General features: G+C 32.0%; 2 protein-coding genes and 1 pseudogene across 2 annotated transcripts; 1 reads left to right on the top strand and 2 right to left on the bottom strand.

Annotated features, from left to right (window-relative positions):
• Positions 1–4,842: 4,842 nt before the first annotated feature.
• On the top strand, positions 4,843–6,664 carry LOC111399295. Its single transcript, XM_023026551.1, has 4 exons — positions 4,843–4,967; positions 5,193–5,456; positions 5,669–5,827; positions 5,904–6,664. Exons 1-4 carry the CDS (start codon positions 4,965–4,967, stop codon positions 6,081–6,083), a joined length of 606 nt encoding a protein of 201 aa, XP_022882319.1. The 5' UTR covers positions 4,843–4,964; the 3' UTR covers positions 6,084–6,664.
• Positions 6,665–9,529: 2,865 nt separating this feature from the next.
• LOC111399294 (kunitz trypsin inhibitor 2-like) lies at positions 9,530–10,207 on the bottom strand. The gene has a single exon (XM_023026550.1). It carries the CDS (start codon positions 10,172–10,174, stop codon positions 9,557–9,559), a length of 618 nt encoding a protein of 205 aa, XP_022882318.1. The 5' UTR covers positions 10,175–10,207; the 3' UTR covers positions 9,530–9,556.
• A 12,771-nt stretch (positions 10,208–22,978) lies between these two features.
• LOC111398416 overlaps positions 22,979–23,177 on the bottom strand; it is a 10,001-nt pseudogene continuing 9,802 nt past the window's right edge.

The following is a 23,177-nucleotide window of genomic DNA, read 5'->3' as shown; positions in this document are numbered from 1 at the left end:
AAAAATTCACGAGCTCGCGAGCCGCTTGTGGGCTCGGCTCGGCTCGGCCCACGAGCTTGTGGCTCGTGAGTACACGAGCTCGTGGGCCGAGCCCAAGCTCGGCTCGTGAAAAACGAGCCACGAGCCCGAGCCCGAGCCGAGCCGAGCCAAGCCGCTCGTGGGTTAACGAGCCGAGCCGACTCGGCTCGGCCCACTGCTACCCCTAACAAGACCGGATATAAATTATGCAATAAGTAAACTTAGTAGGTTAACTAACAATTCGAGTAATAATCATTGGAAGGCTATTATGAGAGTTCTTGGATGCTTAAAACAAACCAAAAACTTGGGCCTACAATATACTAAATTTTCGGCGATATTGGAAGGATTTACCGATGCTAGTTGGATATCTTGCACGGGTGAAAGTAAATCCACTTCGGGTTGGATATTCACTCTTGGAGAAGGTGCTGTTTCTTGGAAATCAAAGAAACAAACATGTATAATACACTCGACCATGAAATTTGAATTTGTAGCTTTATCGGATACCTGGAAAGAGGTCGAGTGGCTTAAGGATCTCTTATATGAGATACCTTTGGGATCGAAGAATATCTCTTCAATATCTATCATGTGTGATAGTCAAGCCACGTTAGTAAAAGCATATAACGAGATATACAATGGAAAGTCTAGACATATGAGTCTGAGACATGACTACATAAGGAAATTAATCAAAGATGGAATAATTTTCCTAAATTATGTAAGGTCAATTGAGAATTTAGTGGATCCTTTAACTAAAGCATTAAATAGAGATTTAGTGGCGTCTACTTCGAGTAGGATGGGATTGAAACTTCTTAACTAAAAAGGTCCACCAATGACGACAACCCTACCTGTCATTACTCAAAAGGTAATTCACGGGTTCAAAGGGTAACAACAAGTCATTCGATATATAAATAGTTGCAGCATTATTTAAATCCGCAATGACCCTATCCTAATTAAATAATGCTGGTTGTTACTGAAATGAGGGTTGAGCATTAGAACTCTCAATGAAGTTTAGTGCTAAAACATAAGTACCTCTAAAAGTAACAAAAATACTAGAAGAACTTCATCTAGACTAACTTCGAGGTAGTGTTGCCTCAATAGAGAGTGTAAGTTTCTCTCTCAAAAGTTTGTCGAATAGGATGAGCGCAAGGCCATAAAAGTATTAAGTGAGTTGAGGAACTTGAGAACACGTGATACTTATGTGTGTGTTCTTACCGGTATTGACATAAGGAATAATTGGTTCAAAGTTTCCATGATACCTCTAATTCCGACTTTACTCTGTTTGAATTATATTATGGTTAGATTTAAATCGAAATATATCTAATCCTTATGCATAATTATCATCTTTTTGAATATGTGATCGTATTGATTTTGAACAAGTGGGGGATTGTTGAAAATTTGTTCAAAATCAATGGAATAATAATAAACTTATTGTTGAGCTCAATTGTGGAATTGGTAGAATAAAAAAAAAATTGAAAAAAGCAAAATTTGAATTTTTGCCTATGCGTAAGCACATGCTTAATTTTGTGCATACGCAAGATGTGTTTTGACAAAATCATAATTAAATTTTGCTTCTACTATGCGTACGCACGGTTTATACTATACGTATGCATAATGTTAAAAAATAGCCGTTGACTGATTTTTCAATTTGAAATTTGGGAGCCGTTTGAGATTAAAAGTTGCCACTTTTCATCTTATTTTGACATCGTTTCATGATGCATTAATTGAGACCTAGGAATAGGTGATGAATGATCAATACAAACATTATTAGAATTATTGAAAACATTTTGAGATCCATATATCAATCCATATTGAATCAAACTATTAATTTACATTTATATTCAAGATCTTCCTTTATGTTCTTAAAGTTTTGGAGGATTGCACTTGTGCTTTGGTGTTAAATCATTTACAAGGCTCGATATAATTCTACAAATCGATTGCCAAAACCCTTAAGCATCTCATTTAATCCCGAGAGGGGACAAATATAGTTTGAGGACAACGATCCCATGTTCAAGCCTCAAATTTGTTCTTGACGTATTTCGTGATTTTTATTAATTTTAATCCTATAATTTTGTTGTTTCTTCTCCAACCCCTTATTTTTCAACAAAGAAAGCTTCATAGTGACTGAGGAATGAGGGCATTACTACATCAAAAAACTTTGTGGCACACTCTTCGTGCTTCGTCCGATAGATCAGATTGCTCAACCTTTGCTTCAATGGGTTTCATCATGGCTATTTGGTAACTACTATGCTCAAATATAGGAGTTAAAATGACTGAGAAGCCCTTCAAAATCTGTTATATTACCATGCCAAATCATATAACAGTGCAGTACATTTTGCAGTTTGGTCAGAGGATTGAATAGTACTCAAAAATTAAAAAAAAATGAATTTGAAATCTTATTTATTATACTATCTAGTTCTATATAACAGTTAGCATCGTGCACCAAACATGCCTTGTATATAATAATTTGCTTATTCTTCCAATTTTGTATTAGATGAACAAGGTCACATAATAGTGATTAATGCATATACAAAGAATGTTACATAAGTGACTGTGAAACTGAGAAATTTTACAGTATTACGTCATGTGACGTCAAGCATGATAGCTATTATCTTGTGAACTTATTGCAACAGATGATTCACAATAAAAGTAAACGAAAGAATAACGTCCAAAATAGTTTGAAATTCACTCAATATTATTAGAATTCTAGAATTACGAAAATTAACCCACAAGCCGGGTTAAAATAGCTGAGAAAATACGAAATTATGGAAAATTTATCGAAAAAAGTAAAATTTCGAAAATTACACCAAAATAAAATACAAAATAAAAGAAGTGACTTGTCAAAAATTTGGCTCAAATCGGATTTGTAATCAACTAGAAAAAGGCAAACGAATTATTACAAAAAAAAAAACAAAAAAACAAACTAAAAATTGAAATTCGAAGGGAAAAATCGTGGATTTTGGCCTCGAAATTGATGCCCATCAAGCATATCTAATGACCACAATGTGCACGCTGAAAAGAGTTTTTCGAATTGGGGTTATAATTGCGATTCTAAAAATCGTAGTCAAAATTATGACAAAATTACCAAAAAGTGTTAAAATTGCCTCAGTTAAGGAAGGATTGCAATCACTTTCCATCTTTGCACCATCCGCCATCTCATAGTATCTCAACACCATAAACGTGCTATCTGACATCTCGGCCCCACTTGATTCGGAACCTCCTGCATCATCATGTCACTGTTCAATTGACACGTGTTTGTTTGTGTTTCAAGTAAATAGTGGATCTTAGTTATATAATATGCATGTCAATTAAATAGTGAGTATTGAACACTTTATATTTTGGATACTTATTGTAGTGAATCAGTTAGGTTGAGTTGGTCAGTCCCACAAAATTTTCTAATTCTCTATTTTTTTTTTCAATAATGTGATTTAGTTGAGGCAACAAATTTTGAAATAAGACAATATATAAGAATATAACAAAAAATAGCACTTGACATATATTTATAGCGACTTAGGTTCGAACTTTAAGATATCATGATTTTAGTGGACCACCCTACCATGTATATATTTATATGATATAGGACAACCAACCTGCCCTCTAATTTATTTATTTATTATTTTTTTTTCTTTTTGGTCTTTCTGCTGTGTCGGGTATTTGATAAATCACAAAAATTAGGCAATCAAGGGAATCAAAAAGCTAACATATAATTCATTCTAAGAAGAAAATAAAAATAACCGGTATTGATGGTTGGCGACTAATTACAATTCTTTTCTCGCAAACTTAAAAGCTTGCTTGATTGGAACTAAAATACTTTATTTTGTAGTGTGGTTCCATCCTAGTTCCGTGATAATTATTGCCAAAGCCTTTACCGATTAGGGCATGTGAACACGGATATATATCTTGGACACATAAAACAAATTTTTATTTTTTTATTTTCATCAAATTCTTAAGGCATTCGTTCAAAACTTACTAAAACCAATAATTTTGCGCTACTTATTAAAAGATTGTAACTCAAATGATAATATGACTAGATATTATGATACCTAAGAAGTAGCACGACTCTTATCGAGATGATGATCCCATGAACATATAGAGATAACCTAGTGAGATGATTAAGAGCTTTGATCTCGATTGCAACAAGCAAGGGAGATGCAAAGATAATAGAAAATGAAGATTGTCAATTGTGAAGATTCAATTGCCACATTAGTGCTCAAATTGAGGTCTTTCTCTACGAGTTTCTTATCAAGTCGGAAGTCAAAACTACGGAAGAAGCACTAAACATGGCCTAGAGATACGTGGCCTTGGAACAAGAAATTGCACTTTTGATTAATAGTTTGCAAACTGAGAATCGCTCAATACCTAAAGAATCAAGTGATAGTAAAAAAAAAAAGGGTCGAGAATTATTTAAAAATATTTGATCGAGGATAAAAAATTGTATGTGACAAGAACAAATCATTAATATTCGAACATTACTTGCCCAATGTCAAGCAATTTGACTAAAATTTCCCTTCAATTTGTCAACATTCCAAGTGTCAAATTTTATATGATTTGATCTTACAATTTTTCATTCCAAATGTGAATACATCAATTGATTTCAAAATTCAATTAGCTTTTTCCACTATATGTTACAAATGAAAAGGCTGTTACTAATAAAGTTAAGGAAAAAGATAAAACGGCGCCGGATAACACCAGAAGCAACGACCCAGAATGCGGAATAAAACCATATTTCGACCATCCTATGCACCCAAGTGGATCCAACGGCCGTCGTCGAATATTTTATGACTTTCCATTATTACCAGCATGGACATATTATTAGGTTTTATTCTTTTCACTATTTTAAAAGATCTCTGTTGCCATTTCTATTTCACTTTCAATTTCCTTACAAGACCCTTGATTCTATACATTTCTTCACTATTTTTATCGTTTTCTCTACTTCAAATTCTACTAAAAACATGGTTAGCATAAAATTATTCGTTTCAATTCAGTGTTTGTAGCAAGGAATTAAGCTAATTTGAATAGATTTCTTTATGAATTTCGTTCAGATTGTCGTGTTATTGTGTTCATTTACTCGTTTCAATCCAGTTTTTATTAGCAAGGAATTTACCGTATTTGAATAGGTTTTTTGTGAAATTCATTTTAATATATGTAGTAATTTGATTGAGATTCTGATTGATTGGTAGGTTGGATTGAAGAAACGAAAACCGGAGTGGTTGAGCACTTTACTGCACAGCAAATTCTTCGATTCGTGTATTGATCATCGAGGGCTGAGGAAGAATGAGAAGAATATGTTCTGTATCGATTGCAATCTTTGCTTTTGTAAGCACTGTATAACTTCTTCAACTCACTGCAACCTTCATCGCTGCCTTCAAATCTGCAAATATGTATATCATGATGTCGTTCGCGTCCAAGATATTCAGAAATATCTCGATTCTTCTCAAATTCAGGTTCGTATCCATTTTTCTTCTCTCAATTCTCCTATTACTTTTTAAATTGATAATTATATATTATTCTCTTGCGGTTAATTATCTTTTCTGATTTGGTAATCCTTCATTAATAATCTCAATTAATCGTCCTCTTTTTTTTTTCTTTTTTTTTTTTGTTATAATCAGTTGCTAATTATGTTAATTCACAATTTAGTTAATGAAATTACATGCAGACGTACAAAATTAATGGTGAAAAAGCAGTACATTTGAATTCTCGCCCACAATTGAAAGAATTTGTAAAAACTTCAAAACCGAAAGCTGGGGCATCGTGTGAAGCATGTGGGAGGCACATACAAGACTTGCCCAATCGCTTTTGCTCCATTGCCTGCAAAGTAGTTCTCTCAACTTAGTTTTATCGAATGCCCGAAATGCTTATAAGCTACTTATGTTTCAAAATTGGATTTGCAGATGTCGTCGAACGCAGTAATTGAACAGCAAAGCCAAGAGATTTTCACCAAACTTGACGAGCTTTCTAGTGAAAATGATTCTTCTGAAGTAATTCAAGAATGGGTTAGTACTACACTATTAAGGCGAAGGAAGCTATTGCATAAGAGAAAAGGAATTCCAATAAGAGCTCCTTTAAGTTAATTAAATGTCGAAATTATACTAAAATTTCAACTTTTTTTTTTTTTTTTTTAACTACATAACTTATATTCAAATTTCAATTACTGTTTATAATTGGAAAAAATGCATTTGTGCCCATGCTTTTTTGTTTAATTAAGCACTTAATACATATGACAAAATAGGGGTCATTTATTAGCAGGAATTGTGGGTGCTTTTCATTCTCCTTTTTGGTATTCTTTTTCGTTGGGCTGTCATTAATCCAGATCTTTGTCGGGTTGGTGCTGGCTTCTCAATTTGTCCATTTCTTAGTAGGGCCAGCCATTATAGTCAATGTCATGGCAGAAAAAGGTTTGGTCTATGTTTTCACATGGATATGGCAGAGAAAAATGTCATGGCCGAAGTTTCAGACATTTAGCCTCGGTTTATATTTCACTCTTTCGAAACTCTTTTTTCTATGTATTAATTTTTAATCATACATCCACACAATAAAATATTATACAAATAAATTTAAAACTTTTTCCCACTTTTAATCACACATCCTCCAAAAACTACCTATTTAAAACAATGTATTTTTCCAAAACAAAGGACCACCATAAAGGGGCTTAGGAGCAAAACTCGAATGTAACGTGTTAACATTATAATGTGTTTATAATCTACTTAGGGTTTGTTTGGCAAAATTTTTATTTTTTACTTTTATTTCTTTCATAAAAGCTTATTAAGAAAAGTTACCTTAAGTGATATTGGAAACTAATTTTTAACAGAGTCTTCTTCTTTTGAAAAAGTTTTGAGAGGAAATTCGCGTAAAAGATCTTCTAACTAGAAGAATCACTTTTATAAAACTAAGCAAATGAGTTCCAAAGTAACTTTTGAGATTTATTTCATGTCAAATGAACATTTAAGGGGTGCATTCAATTAATTTTTGTAGGCTTTTATGAGGCTCTTTTTTTTTTTTTTTTTTATAGTAAAAGATTTTTGTGAATTTTGTAAACTTTTTATAGATTTGTATGGAATTAGTGAAGTCTTTTGTAAACTTTTATAGATTATCATTTCAAAACATTCATAGACTTTTGTAGAATAAATAACCATTGAAGACTTCTATTTAAATGAAATTCACATGGATTTAGAATAACAGTGTGAAAATTGAGTTTTGCTATAGTAACATTCAGAATGACTCCTTGGGTGACAGAATTGTCAAATGGCAAATCACAATTGATTGGTAGAAAAAAATAGTTTTCTACCAACAACCATAGAATTGGCAAGTGGCAATTCGGTCACCCAGAATGTCACCCTTTTGATTAAAGTAGCAAAACTGGTGAAAATTTCACATATGAGTTGGCATTTCCCTTTCCCCTCTCCATATAATAAAACATATTTTTAAAAGAATAAAAATATAAGCCACCTTAATTAAATAAACAATAATCAATATGACACACCTTTAAAGAGTAAACAAGAATTCTATTTAAACTTGGTCATAAATTATTTTTTATATAAACTCTTATAATTTCTAGTTGCAAATAGATATTTTTCATTAAAATATGAAAAATAAAAGTTATAAGAATCTTTACTTATAATTAAATTTTTTTAAATAGAAAATAGAGATAAAAAAAATAAAAGAGAGATAGAGAGACAGGGAAAAAAAAAAGAAAAATAGAAACACATATAACCACTAAAAAAAAATACGACTCTAATGTTCGTAGACGATAAAAAGATAGAGAAATATTGAAAGAAACAAAAAACACATATTGTTATTTTTATTATTTTTTAATTAATTAATTAATTTTTATTTTTTTGCAAAAGTCTCCCAAAAACTGGGAATGAATAGAAGACAATCTTTGAGATTTTATTTTAGTACTTTATGCTTAAAAATTAGTACTTTATGCTTAAAAATTAATTTTAGAGATTTTATAAAAGTCATTAAAAATTATCAATAATTTGAATGCATCAAAGCTTATAGAGTCTTCTCAAATATTTCAATTGAATACACCATGTTTTTTTAAAGATTTTTTAAAAGTTTATGAAATTTCAAAAAGTTTATATTGAATACCCATAAACCGTCAAATTTTATTTATACTTGTTTTAGTTTTACATTTTCTTACTTGTTTGTATAGAAAGTAAGATTACTTTTGGTTAAGTTAAGTAACGTTCGATATGCCAACTGCTGGTCGAATTCTCAACCAATTTCTGACTGTAATGGAGCCCCATAATTGAGGCTACTAATAGACTGACATAATTGACCTGGTAGTCTTGATCATTTAGTTTATGTTGCTCTGCTAGATGAACGATCACACTTCCAAAGACATTCATCTGAGAGTTCTTGATGAATATACTCCAAGATTTAGCGATGGGGATATTATAGAGATATGGCAACGGGCTTGCAAATATGCGATCAGAGAAAATAGTGAGAAAGTATGATTCTCTCCTACTATAATTTAATTTTCTGAACATATCTATAAATATTTTAGATTTTTACGTACTTCATTTTAATATATATAAACAAAAATTATTTACTTTAGAACTTATTGACTTACAAATAAATCTTTCGAAGCTTAAGAAAAGATATTTAACAGGTATTATTTTCTTTATTTGTTTAAAAAATTGTAACTTCAGTTTGTTTCTATTTCGACCATCACAATGTTAACCAATCTCTCTCTCTCTCTTTTTTACCAGATCTTATTTTTCATAGACAAATATGAAATAATAAAGAACTACATGATTCATAGTGATCGATCTTTAATTTTGTATCATGAATTTCCGTTTAATAGCATGTCTTCAATCTCTAAATATATATGTAGTCTACTTGTGTTTCTCTCTTTGCCTCTCAAATAATAGCATGTATGAATTGATGGGTAGTATATTTTTATTTCCCACCAAAATAGAGGAAATTAACTTCTTCAATAATTATTCAATAAGACACATCATCAAATCCTTGAGACCATAACTTATCACGTGGGCACAAATGTCCAACTATAAATTCTTCAACTTTTTTGGCTTATACCCATGGAGGAGCATCGTGTTCATTTAATTCAACTATAATAAGTTTGTCGTGTTGACAATTACATTGTTTGTATTGAAAGGTGAAATGGCTGTACAACTGATTTGAACATGAAGATACTTGAAAAAATAAAATAAATTAGATATTTCTCAAATGATATTTTATTCTTTTATAAGTATTTGTAGCCGTGTTGCATAGAAATTCACATCACCTTCCAATAGAATTTTAGTCGATAATTGTACTATAAGTCTTTTTTTCTTATGTCTTGAGTCGAGATTATCTGAACTGTTACTAGAATTCATGTTTTATTTCTCAATGCGACTTATAATTCCCTCATGATCCTTACGTGTGTTGAGTAGTAACAACCATTCTTAACTAGTACATTTCTTTTTTTCAAATTCTTTCTAGAATTGAACTAATTCTTGTAATAAATCACATAATTTTGATAGAATCAAGAAAAATCTAGTAATAGGTCTTTTTATTAATGAGATTTTCTGAACTCTTATCAAGTTGGACTTCGCTTAAACACAACAACAAGAGGTACATCACTCAAACCAAGCCATCTCTTGCCATTTTCTACAAATACACCCACATTCCCACACACAACCTTGCAAGTATTACACACATTAGTAGGACACCAAACAATCTTATACACATTCCCATACTTTTCAAGTTTGAACCATGTGTCAACTGAATGCACTCCCGGACGCCCCATGATGCCGCCACTAGACACATATCTCCATCCTGTGATCTCATCCACGCCGCCAAGTTTCCACACGGTCGATTGCACGCAAATCGTGGCAGCCGAGAAAACGATATTCAGATATGTGGACAAGTTAACTACCTGTTGCTTGTTGTCCAATGGAAACAACTTTAGAGGAAGCCCACTTGAAGATTCATAGTTTTCTTGCATGACAATAAATGGGCATGGCCTATCTTTTGCAGAAAGTGCAAGTCCACCACCATTTCCTCTTTCTAGAGGAAATACATTGTATTTCGTATTACTTTGGACTTCATTACCATCTGTATCTAGCACTGGGGTGCTTCTTGTTAAACAAGGAAAGGAGATCAATATGAAAAATAGAATTAACAGAGGAAATTTCAGACATTTTGTGAAATTCATGTCGTGGAATTCAGGGTTGTATAATCAGGATAATACAAGCATATATAGTGAGAATTAGAGAAACGCGACGACCGATACAATAAATTAATGCCAAGGTTGGATTGCTTTAGAGTATGTACTATCTGATAGCACATTTGGAAAACCATCTAAAGGATAATTTATTACAAAGTGATTCTAACTTTTATGTTACCTAATCATTAAAATACTGATTTTATTGCTCCAAAGTGGAGAATACAAGTGACTCAAACAAATGTGTATTTACGTCATATTAAATTAATCATTACTATGAATTTTCCTTTTTATTTTAATGTCAAAGGATATATTTTCACCTAACTTCATCAAGTCTTCATCAAGTCACCAAACTCTAATTTTATTTCATATCTAATCAATCTGTTAGATGCCTATGTGGATGTTGATAATTAGATAAAATACTACATGGGATGAAAATTCACTCGATAAATTTATGGGTACACAAGATTTTATGATATAATCCGCAAACTTGTCATCACTCAACTGATTTCATGGTATTAGGATTGAAGTTTTAAATCGTGCTTTATGTCTATTGACTTTATTCTATATGATATTCTATCTTGTTTAACGTCCACGTAGACAAACCCATTAATTTCTTTTATTGTAACTAATAGAGTGACTCCATTAGAAATAAAATTAAAGCTTAGTTTCTGAGACATTTTACAGTCCGATGACCCAAGTGAGACTTTGTATAGACTTGGGAGAGCTCCAATAATAGTTTAATTTTTATTTTTTTTAATTTATAATTTGATATTATCGAGTAGTTTCTAATACAATAAAGAAATCAATAGCATAAAAGAATGAGTGCTAAATTTTCTCATGATGGTTAATTGTCAAGAGGAGGATAAGATCACGGGGGAGAATAATTAAAATGTTAATTTGTGTTTGTTGTTTTGCTACATGATTTTATTGATTGAGACTTTAAATAATTAAATAATAATATTGATTGAGGAATATGATGTATATGCCATGTTCTCCAGTATAAGTTGATGCCCGTTGCATAACGAACCAAATGAATGCTTTCAAAAGGAAAGATCATGCTTTAATTTTTAATTTTTTAATATTTCTAATAATTAAAAACAATTATAAATCTATAGAATCTTAAGGCGGATTATGCAATCTGAATTCTAATAAGGCTCTGTTTGTGCTCATTTTTTTGTAAAAATGAATTTCATAATCGTGATTTTTTCATGAATTTGAAATCAAAAGTTGAAATTTTGAATTTACATGTTAAATTATTTTATCAGAAAATTGTAATTGAAAAATGATTTTGAAAAAAATGAAGTTTTAGAAAATGAGGATCAAACGGGGCCAAAACATTGAGGAAGATGAGTTTTGGTGCCCATCAATTCCATAATTCAAATTTCATCTCATTCAAATAATGTAATAACTTATCTCAAACATGTGGACTTATTAAATCGATCATCTCAATATAGGATCCACATTGAAGTGATTGATAATTCCACACACATATAGAACCCGCAGCTTAGAATTTATCCATCTTAATAAGACACAAGAACATAAATATGAAACTTCATTTTCCCGGAACCAATGCAAGGTTGTAATACTAAAATCTAACCAAACTAGAGAAGGTAAGGAGTAGTGGATTATAAATTAACTTTAGATTACACTCTTGGGAAGAGAAAAGAAAATAAGTTTGAGGGTATATGAATCTTACAAACGAGAAAGAAAATATTTGACTTTTAAGGTCGGGAATTGGATCGACTTATTATTGTACAGCGTTGTACTTGGTTCTCCATACACAGACTCGTTGCACTTGATTCTCCATACACAGACTCGTTTTGCATTGAATATGTGAGAATTTAATTTGTACATTATAACTTTGAAGTGATTCATGAGATTAATGTTTTCAATCCTGCACTATGAGGGCAAGATATCTAGCACAATTTATTTTAAGTGATTTTGTTTGTACTTATTTGATTGTCTGTTTGTTAGTGATTTTTTTTTCTTTTTGCTTTTTCTTCTTCCTTATTTATTTATTTATTATTCTTATTATTTTTTGTTAAGTGTTTGCTTGAGGATGAGCAAAATATTAAAAATCGCAAAATTTATTTCTCATTCACCCCAAAATTTTTAGAAACTTTAACAAAATAAAATATTTAATATGTATTTTTTCCACATTTATCTTTTATTTAGGGCAAACGAGAACCGAATCGAACCCGAAGGTATTTAGCAAGTAGAATCTCTGGTCCAACTTAATTATGGAACAATCTGGTTCGGCTCCATTCGTTTCTCGAGTTCTATACAATAATTTTTTTAATATTTACAACAACGTTAAATTAATTCAACTATGACATATTGAATTTTAGCTCTTACAAAATAACGTAGTCCAAACCTATGATATCTTTTGCGCCTTTCTTTGTTGAGTTCTTCAAAAATTTGACTTTTGAAATCATAAGAATAGAAAGATAGCGAACTCACAATAATAAATAGAGGCACATTCGATTTCTCCAGAATGGCAGAAATAGTAGAACAAGAAATTTGGGTAAAACTTAGGTCAATTTAATTAAGTTGGTTTTGGTTGAAAATTAAAAATAGAAAAATCATATTTTAGGTTTGAGCTAATTAGTTAGCAAATTTATTTTAAATAAATAGTTTGGCTTATTTAAGATTAAAAAAAAAAGATTAGGAAGATTTGATTCTTATTCGATTTTTGGACTAGAATCGAGAACTAAACCAAACTCGTTAATTTTTTATTCAAATACTCGTTCGGGTATTTGCCTTAAGAAGAACCGCTCAGTGCTGGACAAAACTCCCATATTGAATCTAAATATGAGGAAAAGCTTAACCAATAGAAGAGAGAGATTGAAATTGTTCTAAATAACAGTTGGAAAACTTCAAATATGTAGTAAATTTAGATTTCTCAGTAAAATCAATATAAAAAATTGTATCGGTCTTCAAATTTTATTGAGAACCCTCTATAGAGATGGTTCTTATTACTTAATGTAAAAGAACTGACAAAAAAACCTTCAGCAATGAATTATGCAGTTTGTATGGTTTAATATCAATGACTTTTTCAAAGAACACAGAAATAAAAACAACTAAAAGTAAACAATTTCAATTGTCAAGTTGCCACTTAGCCCAATAGTTTTCGCACGTTACATTTTGCAGGCTAGTTCACTAAAAAGCACGCCATCACTATCAGTTAATCTCATCAAATTTCTATCAAAAGTATCTAAAGGGTTAAAAAGGTTACCTGGCCACGATCCTACATTGTGGTAGCTCTATCTAATATTTTTGGATTACATTGTGGTACTTGGCCACCATTCATGCCATGCAGGTCAGATGATGTGAAAAGAGAATCAAATGCCTACATGAAGGGGATGAATGAATTATATGAAGGCTACAAAATGAGTAAAGGCATACACACACACACACAGGGCCATAAAGAAAGAAAGATAAACAAACATGCCAATTGCAATCGAGTTATTCAACGAAGATTCTACTAAACCCAGGTCTTGGCTAGAAGAAAAGGCGACAAATTGCAATTCATCAACATTAATCATAAGCTTTTTAGGTTTGAATCTGTCGCCACAAAACGTATGAGATTGTAAATAATAGATCCCAAATAAATCTTAAAACCTCATGCGAGAGGATACAGTAGACTGGCCTTCAGGTGACTAATGGTGGTGCGGTGTGAGTTTGAATCGATGTTGTGACTAATGAAGTTATATAGGATCACAAGGGAGTCTGTCAGATGTCGGTATTCAAATTCATTTTCTAGAAGTGACCATGAGTCGTCTCTCCCATATAGCATTTGTGCAACGACTAACAAGTCTAGATCCATTGGCACTGGAATGATATTGTCCCTAGTTAGTCCGTAGTAAGTATCGATTACTTCTGGCAAGAACATTGTCCATTTGTCTCAAATCCATGTCTGGTGCATATGTTCGGTCCCCAGAATGTCAAACTCTACAGTAAAGTTGGAGTAGAACTCTTACACCAAGGTAAGATAGACCTTGTAAGGCTCGTCTACTACTTGTTCCCATCTTGCTAAACGAATCAACTGGGTCAACTCAAACCCTAGAAAGTCTTCCACCACTACCTATCGTCTTGGCCAAAGTTTCCATCTTGAGACCACATTATCAAATCTAGCTTTGTGCTCAAGTGTTGAAAACTACCGCATACCTCGTCATCAAGTCGAGTGCGAGCTATGCTGGAAGATCTCGTGACCCTTTTTTTGCCCTATGATGTGGAAGAAATATTATTTATCTTTGGAGGCATCCTTATCAAACAGTGTAAAAAAATGAACATTAGTTACTTGTATAGGTTATGCCAACCATAATAAAATAATATGAACGTCGATTCATAGGAAAGACGAGGGTTCGTAGGTAGGGAATGTAAATAGGGCCACAGGCATGAACAAAAAATGCATTTAAACCTTTCGTCAAACACGTAATGTGCAATGAGTCTAATGCAAACTTTGAACCTAAACAAGTCTAATGCACTAATTTACAACACATATGGCCTACCTCCCGTTATCAATCAAGAACCACAAAAATTCCAACAAATAGCGAGATATATAGAAAACTAGCAAAACCATGAAATTCTTCAAAGTATAACAAGTACTTTTGATTTCTTGAAATTTTGGGGATGTTAGTGTGAAACAGTTGTTGAATGATGCTGTAGTTTGTACAATCTTCAATGCCCACGTGAAATTTGGAAAAAGTTGATGAGAGACTGTCAAGAATTTGAAGAAAAATCGAGAGGGGGTGTCGGTAATGTTTTTCAGTGTGCATGTAATGTGTATCGAGGTGGGTTTTAAAACCCACCCCATTGGTCAACTGCACCTAGTCATATAAGCCCTTGTTAATTTTATTGTGGCCTTGCATGCACAAGGTTACGCGTTGACTATCAATAAAGAGGATATTGTTCCTTTGTTGGAATTTGATACTTCAGACCCCTCGACCGTCCCCAAACGTTGATTTTCGACTAAATTATGTCCTAAAGGCCTAAAAAGAGATGATAAAACATGAAAATTATTTCAAACTCAGACATTCTTTTAAAAGTTACCTTTTGGTGTAATTTTCTCCAAATTCTCGTTTTGGACCCCCAAAAACCTTTTTCTCACTCAAATCACTTGTACATGTTTTGAATGCTCGAAATCATACAAAACACATACCTAAGTTGTAGATGAAGATACCTAATTCAATAACAAAAACACAAAACATGAAAAATCCTAAACAAATGTATAAAAACTGAATAAAATAAAAGGGAAGAAGCCTCCCAACAAGCCTTTTTTTAGTATTTTTAGCTCACTTTTTCGTTTAAGTTTATTTTAGATCCTCAAGTGGCAGAATTATCTTCTCATTGGAGTAATCCTCCCCAATAAGCTTTCAACCTTTGCCCACTGATATTAAACCTTCGTTGGTAATCTTGAGATATAACTTCAAATGTACCACATGGATGTACAGCTCCATTTGTGAATGGACCCGACTATCTTGATCTTAGCTTTCCTAGAAAGAGTTTGAGGCAAGAATTGAACATCAAAACTCGTTGACCAACCTCGAACCCTTTTTCTTTGATGTGCTTATTGTGCCATCTTTTAGATTTTTTCTTATACAATTTTGCATTCTCATAAAGCCCCAAACCTAAATTCATCAAACTTGTTTAATTAAAGGATCATCTTTTTTCCGACCGCCTTTATATCAATGTTTATCATGTGAGTTATCCAATATGCATTAGACTCAAGTTCAACTGGTATGTGACATACCTTTTCGAACTCCAATCAATAAGGAGACATCCCAATAGGAGTTTTAAATGCGGTTCGATAGGCTCAAAGCGCATCATCTAATTTTTTTGACCAAAATGTGCATCACATATTAACTATAGCTTCTAGGATTTTCTTTGACTCCCTAATGGAGATCTTAACTTGCCCATTAGTCTATAGACTTATGTCAAACATGTAACTATCACTCTCTAGTGATTGAATTAATTTTCATTATTTCGATCAATATTTTTGTTTTTAATGAATTGAGCTTGTTTATTAAATGACAACACTGGAATGTTTTCTAAGAATAAAGGATAAATATATGAACATGTTTTCGAATTGTGATTTAAATATTGATCATACAAGTTTGATCCATATCTAGTCATTAGTCAAATATGATTGGAGACTAGTTCGATGGTTGTATATACATGTTTAGCCCCTATTTGGTAGAATCATTTGATATGCCTTGAAACTAACTCGCACATAAGGTCATACCAAAATTTTCAACATCATTTCTTACACTCCATAGATTAGCCACTATGTTAGGAGACCTCACCAATAAATTCAAAATAGGAGAATCTTCTAGGGCGTAAAGCCTATATAATTTTATTTTACAACTTTCTCATCCTAATAGTACTGCAGCAGCAGCACAGCCATTAAGTTCTTGAATCTTTTCTACAAGGTCAATGTTCAACCCTGAAATTGCAAGGTAAAAAATGAAATCGATTTTAACGATTCTTTGAAAATACAAAATAGAAAAAAAATGAATACATGCTTGGTTATGCTTTACTTAAGTTACTTGTTCGTGAAACTTGATTTTCAAACTTTTTTTTACTAACAAATCTTGCTTTTCTCTAACTCACATTTACAAGTATTAACTTTTAAGCACAATCAAACACATAAATTTGTTGCTTACTGTCTCCATGGCCCGAATAAACAGAGAGGTCGTGGCTTTTCAAGACTATAACCAGCTCATTATTTGGGGGAAAATATTATAGCTCCCTACACGGAAACTTCAACCCAATTTGACAAATTTTTGTTTTTTTCATCAAGTATGAGAAATAAATAATAAGATTACATTGCAACCATTTCTCAAATTTAACATGTCCACTTCCAATGAAATCATTGTTCGGATTTATTACATAAATGAAAATGATTTATCAATGGAAATGGTACAAAATTTGTTGAACACTACGCTTGATCTTGGCGATGTGTGTAAATTGTTGCAAGAATACTTCTAACGGATAGCATACAATAAATCTTTTTATTTTTCAATGTCAACAGATTCTCCAATGGAAATAACTACAAAAAATTATCAATCTTGCTTAAATAATCTTTAATAAAAGCATAAAACTATTTATGATCAACATGATACGAATTAATCAAAAAAATTATCAATTATATTTATATAAATTACTATAATGAAAAGAAAAGCATCACCTGTTAGATTCATTTATCTGATTTTCAAATAAAAAAATTTCAATTAATTATAGAAACTCTAAAAGCTCATAACAAAACAAAATACATTAAAAAAATAAACTAGGTGTATGTACCTAAACCTCAAAATCTAGCACTAGAATGGTGGGACTTCTTTTCATGCAATCAATCTCATCGTTATCACGTGCTTTGTGTTTTGTACACAGAACTCAAAAGGGATGTAGATACTCTCGGCTTTATGCCAACATAACATTGTTTCGTCAATATATACAGTAAATATTTTTTTGTCTACGGACAGGTGCTCTTTCTTAAATACAAGGTGTTCAGAATTTGACCACTGTCCCAACATGGCATGTTTCCAAACACCATGTCAAAAAGCTTCTGTATCTCTGATACATGAAGACACATTGACATAAAATTTAATTGAGTAAAAAAATCCATCATTTTAATGCTAGTAAATTCGTTGTTATAAACCAAGGTTCATAACATGATCGAGCAAATTTGGCATGCACACCATGTCCAGTAACTACCCAGAAATGCCTGAAAATTAGGCTGCGTCACTGCCGCGTCCCGGACATAGCCTACACACAGTGTCCACAAACTGCCTAGAAATGCCTAAAAATCGGACTGCGTCCCTGCAGCGTCCCAGACATGGCCTACACACCGTGCCCTTGCTCGATCATGTTAGGAACCTTGGTTTATAATAGCGAATTTACAAGCATTAAAATGAAGAATTTATTTACTCAATTAAATTTTATGCCAATGTGCCTTTATGTATCAAAGATACGAAAGCTTTTTGGCATGGTGTTTAGAAACATGTCATGTTGGGACAGTGGTCAAATTCTGAACACCTTGTGTTCATGAAATAGTACCTGTCCGTAGACGAAAGATATTTACTGTATATATTGACGAAACGATGTTATGTTGGCATAAAGCCGGAAGTATCTACATCCCTATTGAGTTCTGTGTACAAAACACAAAACACGTGACAACAATGAGATTGATTGCATGAAAAGAAGCCCCATCATTCTAGTCCTAAATTTCGAGGTTCAGGTACACACCCTTAATTTATTACTTTCATGTATTTTCTTTTGTTATTTTCTACTATATTTTTTTAAGTTCCTAGAGTTTCTATTTAACCAATTAATTGAAATTTTTATATTTGTAAATCAAATAAATGAATCTAACTGATTATGCTTTTCATTTTATTACAATAATTTATATAAATATAATTAATAATTTCTTTGATTGATTCGTATCATATTGATCATAAATGGTCCTACGCTTTTATTAAATGTTATTTAAGTAATATTGATAATTTTCTGCAGTTATTTCCATGGGAGAATCTATCAATAGTGGAAAACGAAGAGATTTATCGTATGCTATCTATTGGAAGCATTCTTGCAACAATTCACACGCGTTACCAAGAACAAGCACAATTTTCGACAAATTTTGTACCATTTCTATCGATAAATCCTCATAACCTATATTATGTATAAATCCAAACAATGATTGAATTTTGAAGTGGACAGTATAAATTTGAGAAATGGTTGCAAAAAGAGAATTGCAAGGTAATATTGTTCTTTATTTCTCTTACTTGATGAGAAATATAAAGATTTGCCAAATTGGATTGAAGTTTCTTCTTTGACTTTCTTGTGCATGGTGCGTGTAAATATTTTTCCCAAACAATGAGCTAATTGTAACCTTGAAAAACCACAACCTCTATGTTTATTCGGGCCATGTAGATGGTAAACAATTGGAACATATTTGATTGTGCTTAAAAGTTAATACTTGTGAAAGTGAGTTAGAGAAAAGCAAAAGCAAGATTTGTCAGTAAGGAAAAAATAGTTACTTTGAAAATCAAGTTTCACAAATAAGTAGTTTAAGTAAAGCATAGCCAGGTATGTATTCTTTTTTTTTTTTTTTTACCAGAAAATGGATAAACCCGATTTCGTATTTACCTTTGTATTTTCAGAGAATCGTTAAACCCAATCTCGTATTTACCTTTGTATTTCCAGAGAATCGTTAAACCCAATCTCGTATTTACCTTACCATTTCTGAGTTGAACATTGATCATGAGGAAAAATTTCAAGAACTCAATGGTTGTATGGCTATAGTACTGTTGGATGCGAAAGTCGTGAACTAAAACTGAATGGGTTTTACGCCCCGGAAGGTGCTCCTATTTTGTAATCATTAATGTGTTCTCCTAACATAGTGGCTAATCTGTGGAGTGTAAGCAACGATGTTGATAAATTTGGTATGAACTTATGTGTGGGTTAGTTCCTAGAGATAGCAAATGATTTCTACCGAATAGAGGCTAAAAATATATATACAGCCATCTAACTGGTCTACAGTCATATTTGACTAATGACTAGATATAGATCAAACTTGTATGATCAATATTTACATCACAATTCAAAAACATGCTCATATATTTATCCTTCCTTCTTAAAAGACATTCCAAGGTTGTCAATTAGGCGTCATTTAGTACATATTAATGTAAAAAAGAGAATGAAAAATATAGTTGTTACGGGCTCCACACAAGAAATAGAAAGTCAAATATGGTGACTTGATATGATGGATAACGGTCATAATTTTCATTTTAATGGGCAAATAATGGGAACCAAACAGGGGCTTAATAAACAACAAACTCGATTCATTAATAGCAAAAATGTTGATCCAAATAATAAAAACTTGTTTAGTCACTAGAGAGTGATAGTTACCTGTCTGACATAAGATACACTTCGAGCATTTGTTTCCTTTAGGCTTTTGATTGAGTTAAATTTACCTTCTACACATTCTTCATGATTAACCGTCAACTTTTCTACTATCTAAATACAGTTTCCACATAAACAAAAAGAAGAGGAGACAAGTATTAGTAGATATTTGGAAGCTTCTCATTCAAACTTGTGCAACTAATAGATATTTACTGAAGATGAAATATATCTAACAAATAACTAACAGGAAAAAAAAAATAATTATTATCCTCTAATGCTAATATCATGTAGATCATGCTTGTTGTCCAACCACAGCAGTATAGTTCAACGAGATCATCCACCATTAATCTTTTATAAGCATGCCAAAATTTCAAATGTTCTTGAGTAGATGACAATTCTATTGGTTAGGCAAAATGATTGGCCCGAGAGCAAGGTTTCACAATAAATATTGTCAATCAGAACATTAAATCTCGTCAGAACTTCACTCTTTTACCTTTTACAGGTGGATTTAACTGCTTCTTTTTTTGCATGTTAAATATTGATTTTCAACTGTAACATTTTTCTTGAGTTCGATCCAAACTTCACGGTTTTCGGTGATGTATGTATGTAGCATGTAACTATGCTTGTATGCTTTGTATTTATATGATATAATTGAAGTTCACAAATAAGACCAAGAAAATAGACCTTCTCAATGCTACCATCCCCTACCTCGATGTTGAGAGAGCATGAATTCATCAAGCATATTCTCTAAATCATCAATGCATACTTTTCCTGAGCACCAAATTAGACAAATAAAATATTATTCATTATACCTCAAATTTAATGTAAATATGTCTCTCTCAACCACACTCATGCACGCGCACATAGAGAGGAGATACAATCTTTATACCAAAATTTAACATATCAAATTTGGTTTTCAATTTCACAGATTAACGGGAGAAAAGAAAGGATGAAAGAAAGACATATTGGTCTTATTTTAGGCTAAAATTGAAATATATAATTGGGCCAAAAAATTGGTTTTATAGATTGTATTGGACTAGCCAAGTGAAATTCGTTGTAGGTGGGCTATTGGCTAAATGAGTGTATTCAATTTGAACTTTTAAAGACTTTTTTGAATTTAAAAAATTTAAAGATACTAAATATAAACTTTTTAATACTAAAAAGTATAGGTATATTTAATCAAAACTTTTAAAAGTCAAATATATTCAATAAAATTTTTTTTAGAAATTTATATAATTCTTAGGTATTCAAAACTGTCAATGACTTTTTAAAATATTTTATAAAAGTTTCTGGGTATTAATTTTTATGCAAAAAATACAAAAATAAAATCTCAAAACAAAGTTTCTCATTAATCCTAAGATTTTGAAAAACTTTCACAAGAAAAAAATTAAAATTAATATGTATTTTTTGTTTCTTTCAATATTTCTCTTTTATTTTCCTTTCGACGGACATTAAAACTATGATTAAAAATTTATATTTTTTTATCGGTTATGTTTGTTTATGTCCCCTCCCTCCTTCCCATCCGTTTATCTCAATGTTCAATGAAAAAATTAAATTGTAACTAAAAATTCTTATAACTGCTTTTTCATTTATTTATTTATGAAAAAGATATCTTTGTAATTAAATTATGAGATTTTATATAAAAGGACTAATTTGTAATAAATTTTAAATATATTGATGGGGAAGTCCCCCGTTCGGGGTGGGTTCCAACGAGTATTAAATGTAATAGGATTTTTTTTTTATTTTTTTTGCCATCCCTACTTCCACCACTTCCCCCTCTAATAATAAATTAAAATTTTGTCAAAATTATTATATCACATTTCCAATAACTCTATAAATTTAAAATTGGCATTCTAGTTATAAAAGACTATTATATTTAACTAAGGGAAAATTGCAGCAGCGATCCCAAACCTTTTCAATGTTTGTATACTTTATCTTAACCTTCATTTAGTGTCAGTGAAGGTCCCTTACCTTTCATAAATATGCAGTTAAAGTCCATATCGATGGAATCCACCCATTTGACCATTAGTTGACTAGAAAAGTCAAAATTTAATCAATTTGGACCAATTTAGAAAGGGTATAATAGTAATTTTCATTTATCTCATATTAAATAAGTAAAAAAATTATATTAAAAACTCCAAAAAATAAAAATAAATATATAACCCCACTTCCCTCCACCCATCCCTCTCCCCTATATCAAAATCCGATGAGGCCTTTCTTCTCCAACGACAACTTTCAGAAATCGCCGTACCTCCACCTTCGGAAATATGCTACACTCCCAACACCATCCGCATTTTCGAACCCTAAAAGAAAATGAATAGCAGCAGCAAGCCCTACCAACTGGAGACAAAAATATTCTAAAGAAAATGTATCATTCAAATATGTGTTGGAATCTTCTCAAAGAAGGTCGGAATAAGAATGGCAAGCAGTTAACCTGGGTTCTCCTCTTGAAAGCCCACAAGGCTGCTGACTGCCTCACTTCCATTGCATCCACATTCTTCTCCCTTACCTCCGTAATACATTGTCGCGTCGCCTTTGACTGCGCTAACTCCATCGACATCACCGAGACCGAAAACCCTGCGAAGTCTCGATTTTACTCCTACATTAAAGTCTTCCTTTGTCTATCTTTACTCTTGCTTGGTTTTGAAATGGCTGCAGAGTGTTGAAATGCATCATTAAATCCATTAGTTGGCTCGCTCAAAGGATGCGGGGTGAAAATGACATAGAACGTTTAGCATTATTCTCACTTGACATCAATTGATTTCTATATAGATGGTTGAAGCTTAATCCTTCAATAATATTAGCTCATACTGACTAATAGAAATTCAGATTACAAATATATAAGAGGAGCATACAATTGTATATTTGTACATTAATTAGCATTCAAATCTATCTATATGGAGGATAAATAGATTTTGATATACTCCATTTGTGCAAAATGTTGCCAACAATATCATAGAAGTCGATCCCAACTTCATTTCGTGTAATCTGCATTGTCATGAAGCCTTGTCCATTGTAGTAAAACTTCATTTGATCCTTTTTGTTAGACGGCCAGCTATAATTACCCCCCCCCCCCCCCCCACCCCCC

This window comes from Olea europaea, chromosome 8 (genome assembly GCF_002742605.1).
Source record: "Olea europaea var. sylvestris chromosome 8, O_europaea_v1, whole genome shotgun sequence".
Classification (NCBI taxonomy): Eukaryota; Viridiplantae; Streptophyta; class Magnoliopsida; order Lamiales; family Oleaceae; genus Olea; species Olea europaea.
The sequence above is the reverse complement of the archived record's forward strand: the minus strand, read 5'-3'. Positions and strand labels throughout refer to the sequence as shown.

What these genes read in the sequence shown, in the direction of transcription:
- LOC111399295 (XM_023026551.1), top strand. An exon ending in TCGATTCTTCTCAAATTCAG is followed by an intron (nt 5,457 to 5,668) that starts GTTCGTATCCAT and finishes AATTACATGCAG; the next exon opens with ACGTACAAAATTAATGGTGA. An exon ending in TTTGCTCCATTGCCTGCAAA is followed by an intron (nt 5,828 to 5,903) that starts GTAGTTCTCTCA and finishes TTGGATTTGCAG; the next exon opens with ATGTCGTCGAACGCAGTAAT.
- LOC111399294 (XM_023026550.1), bottom strand. Translation starts at nt 10,174, where the DNA reads ATGAATTTCACAAAATGTCTGAAATTTCCTCTGTTAATTCTATTTTTC.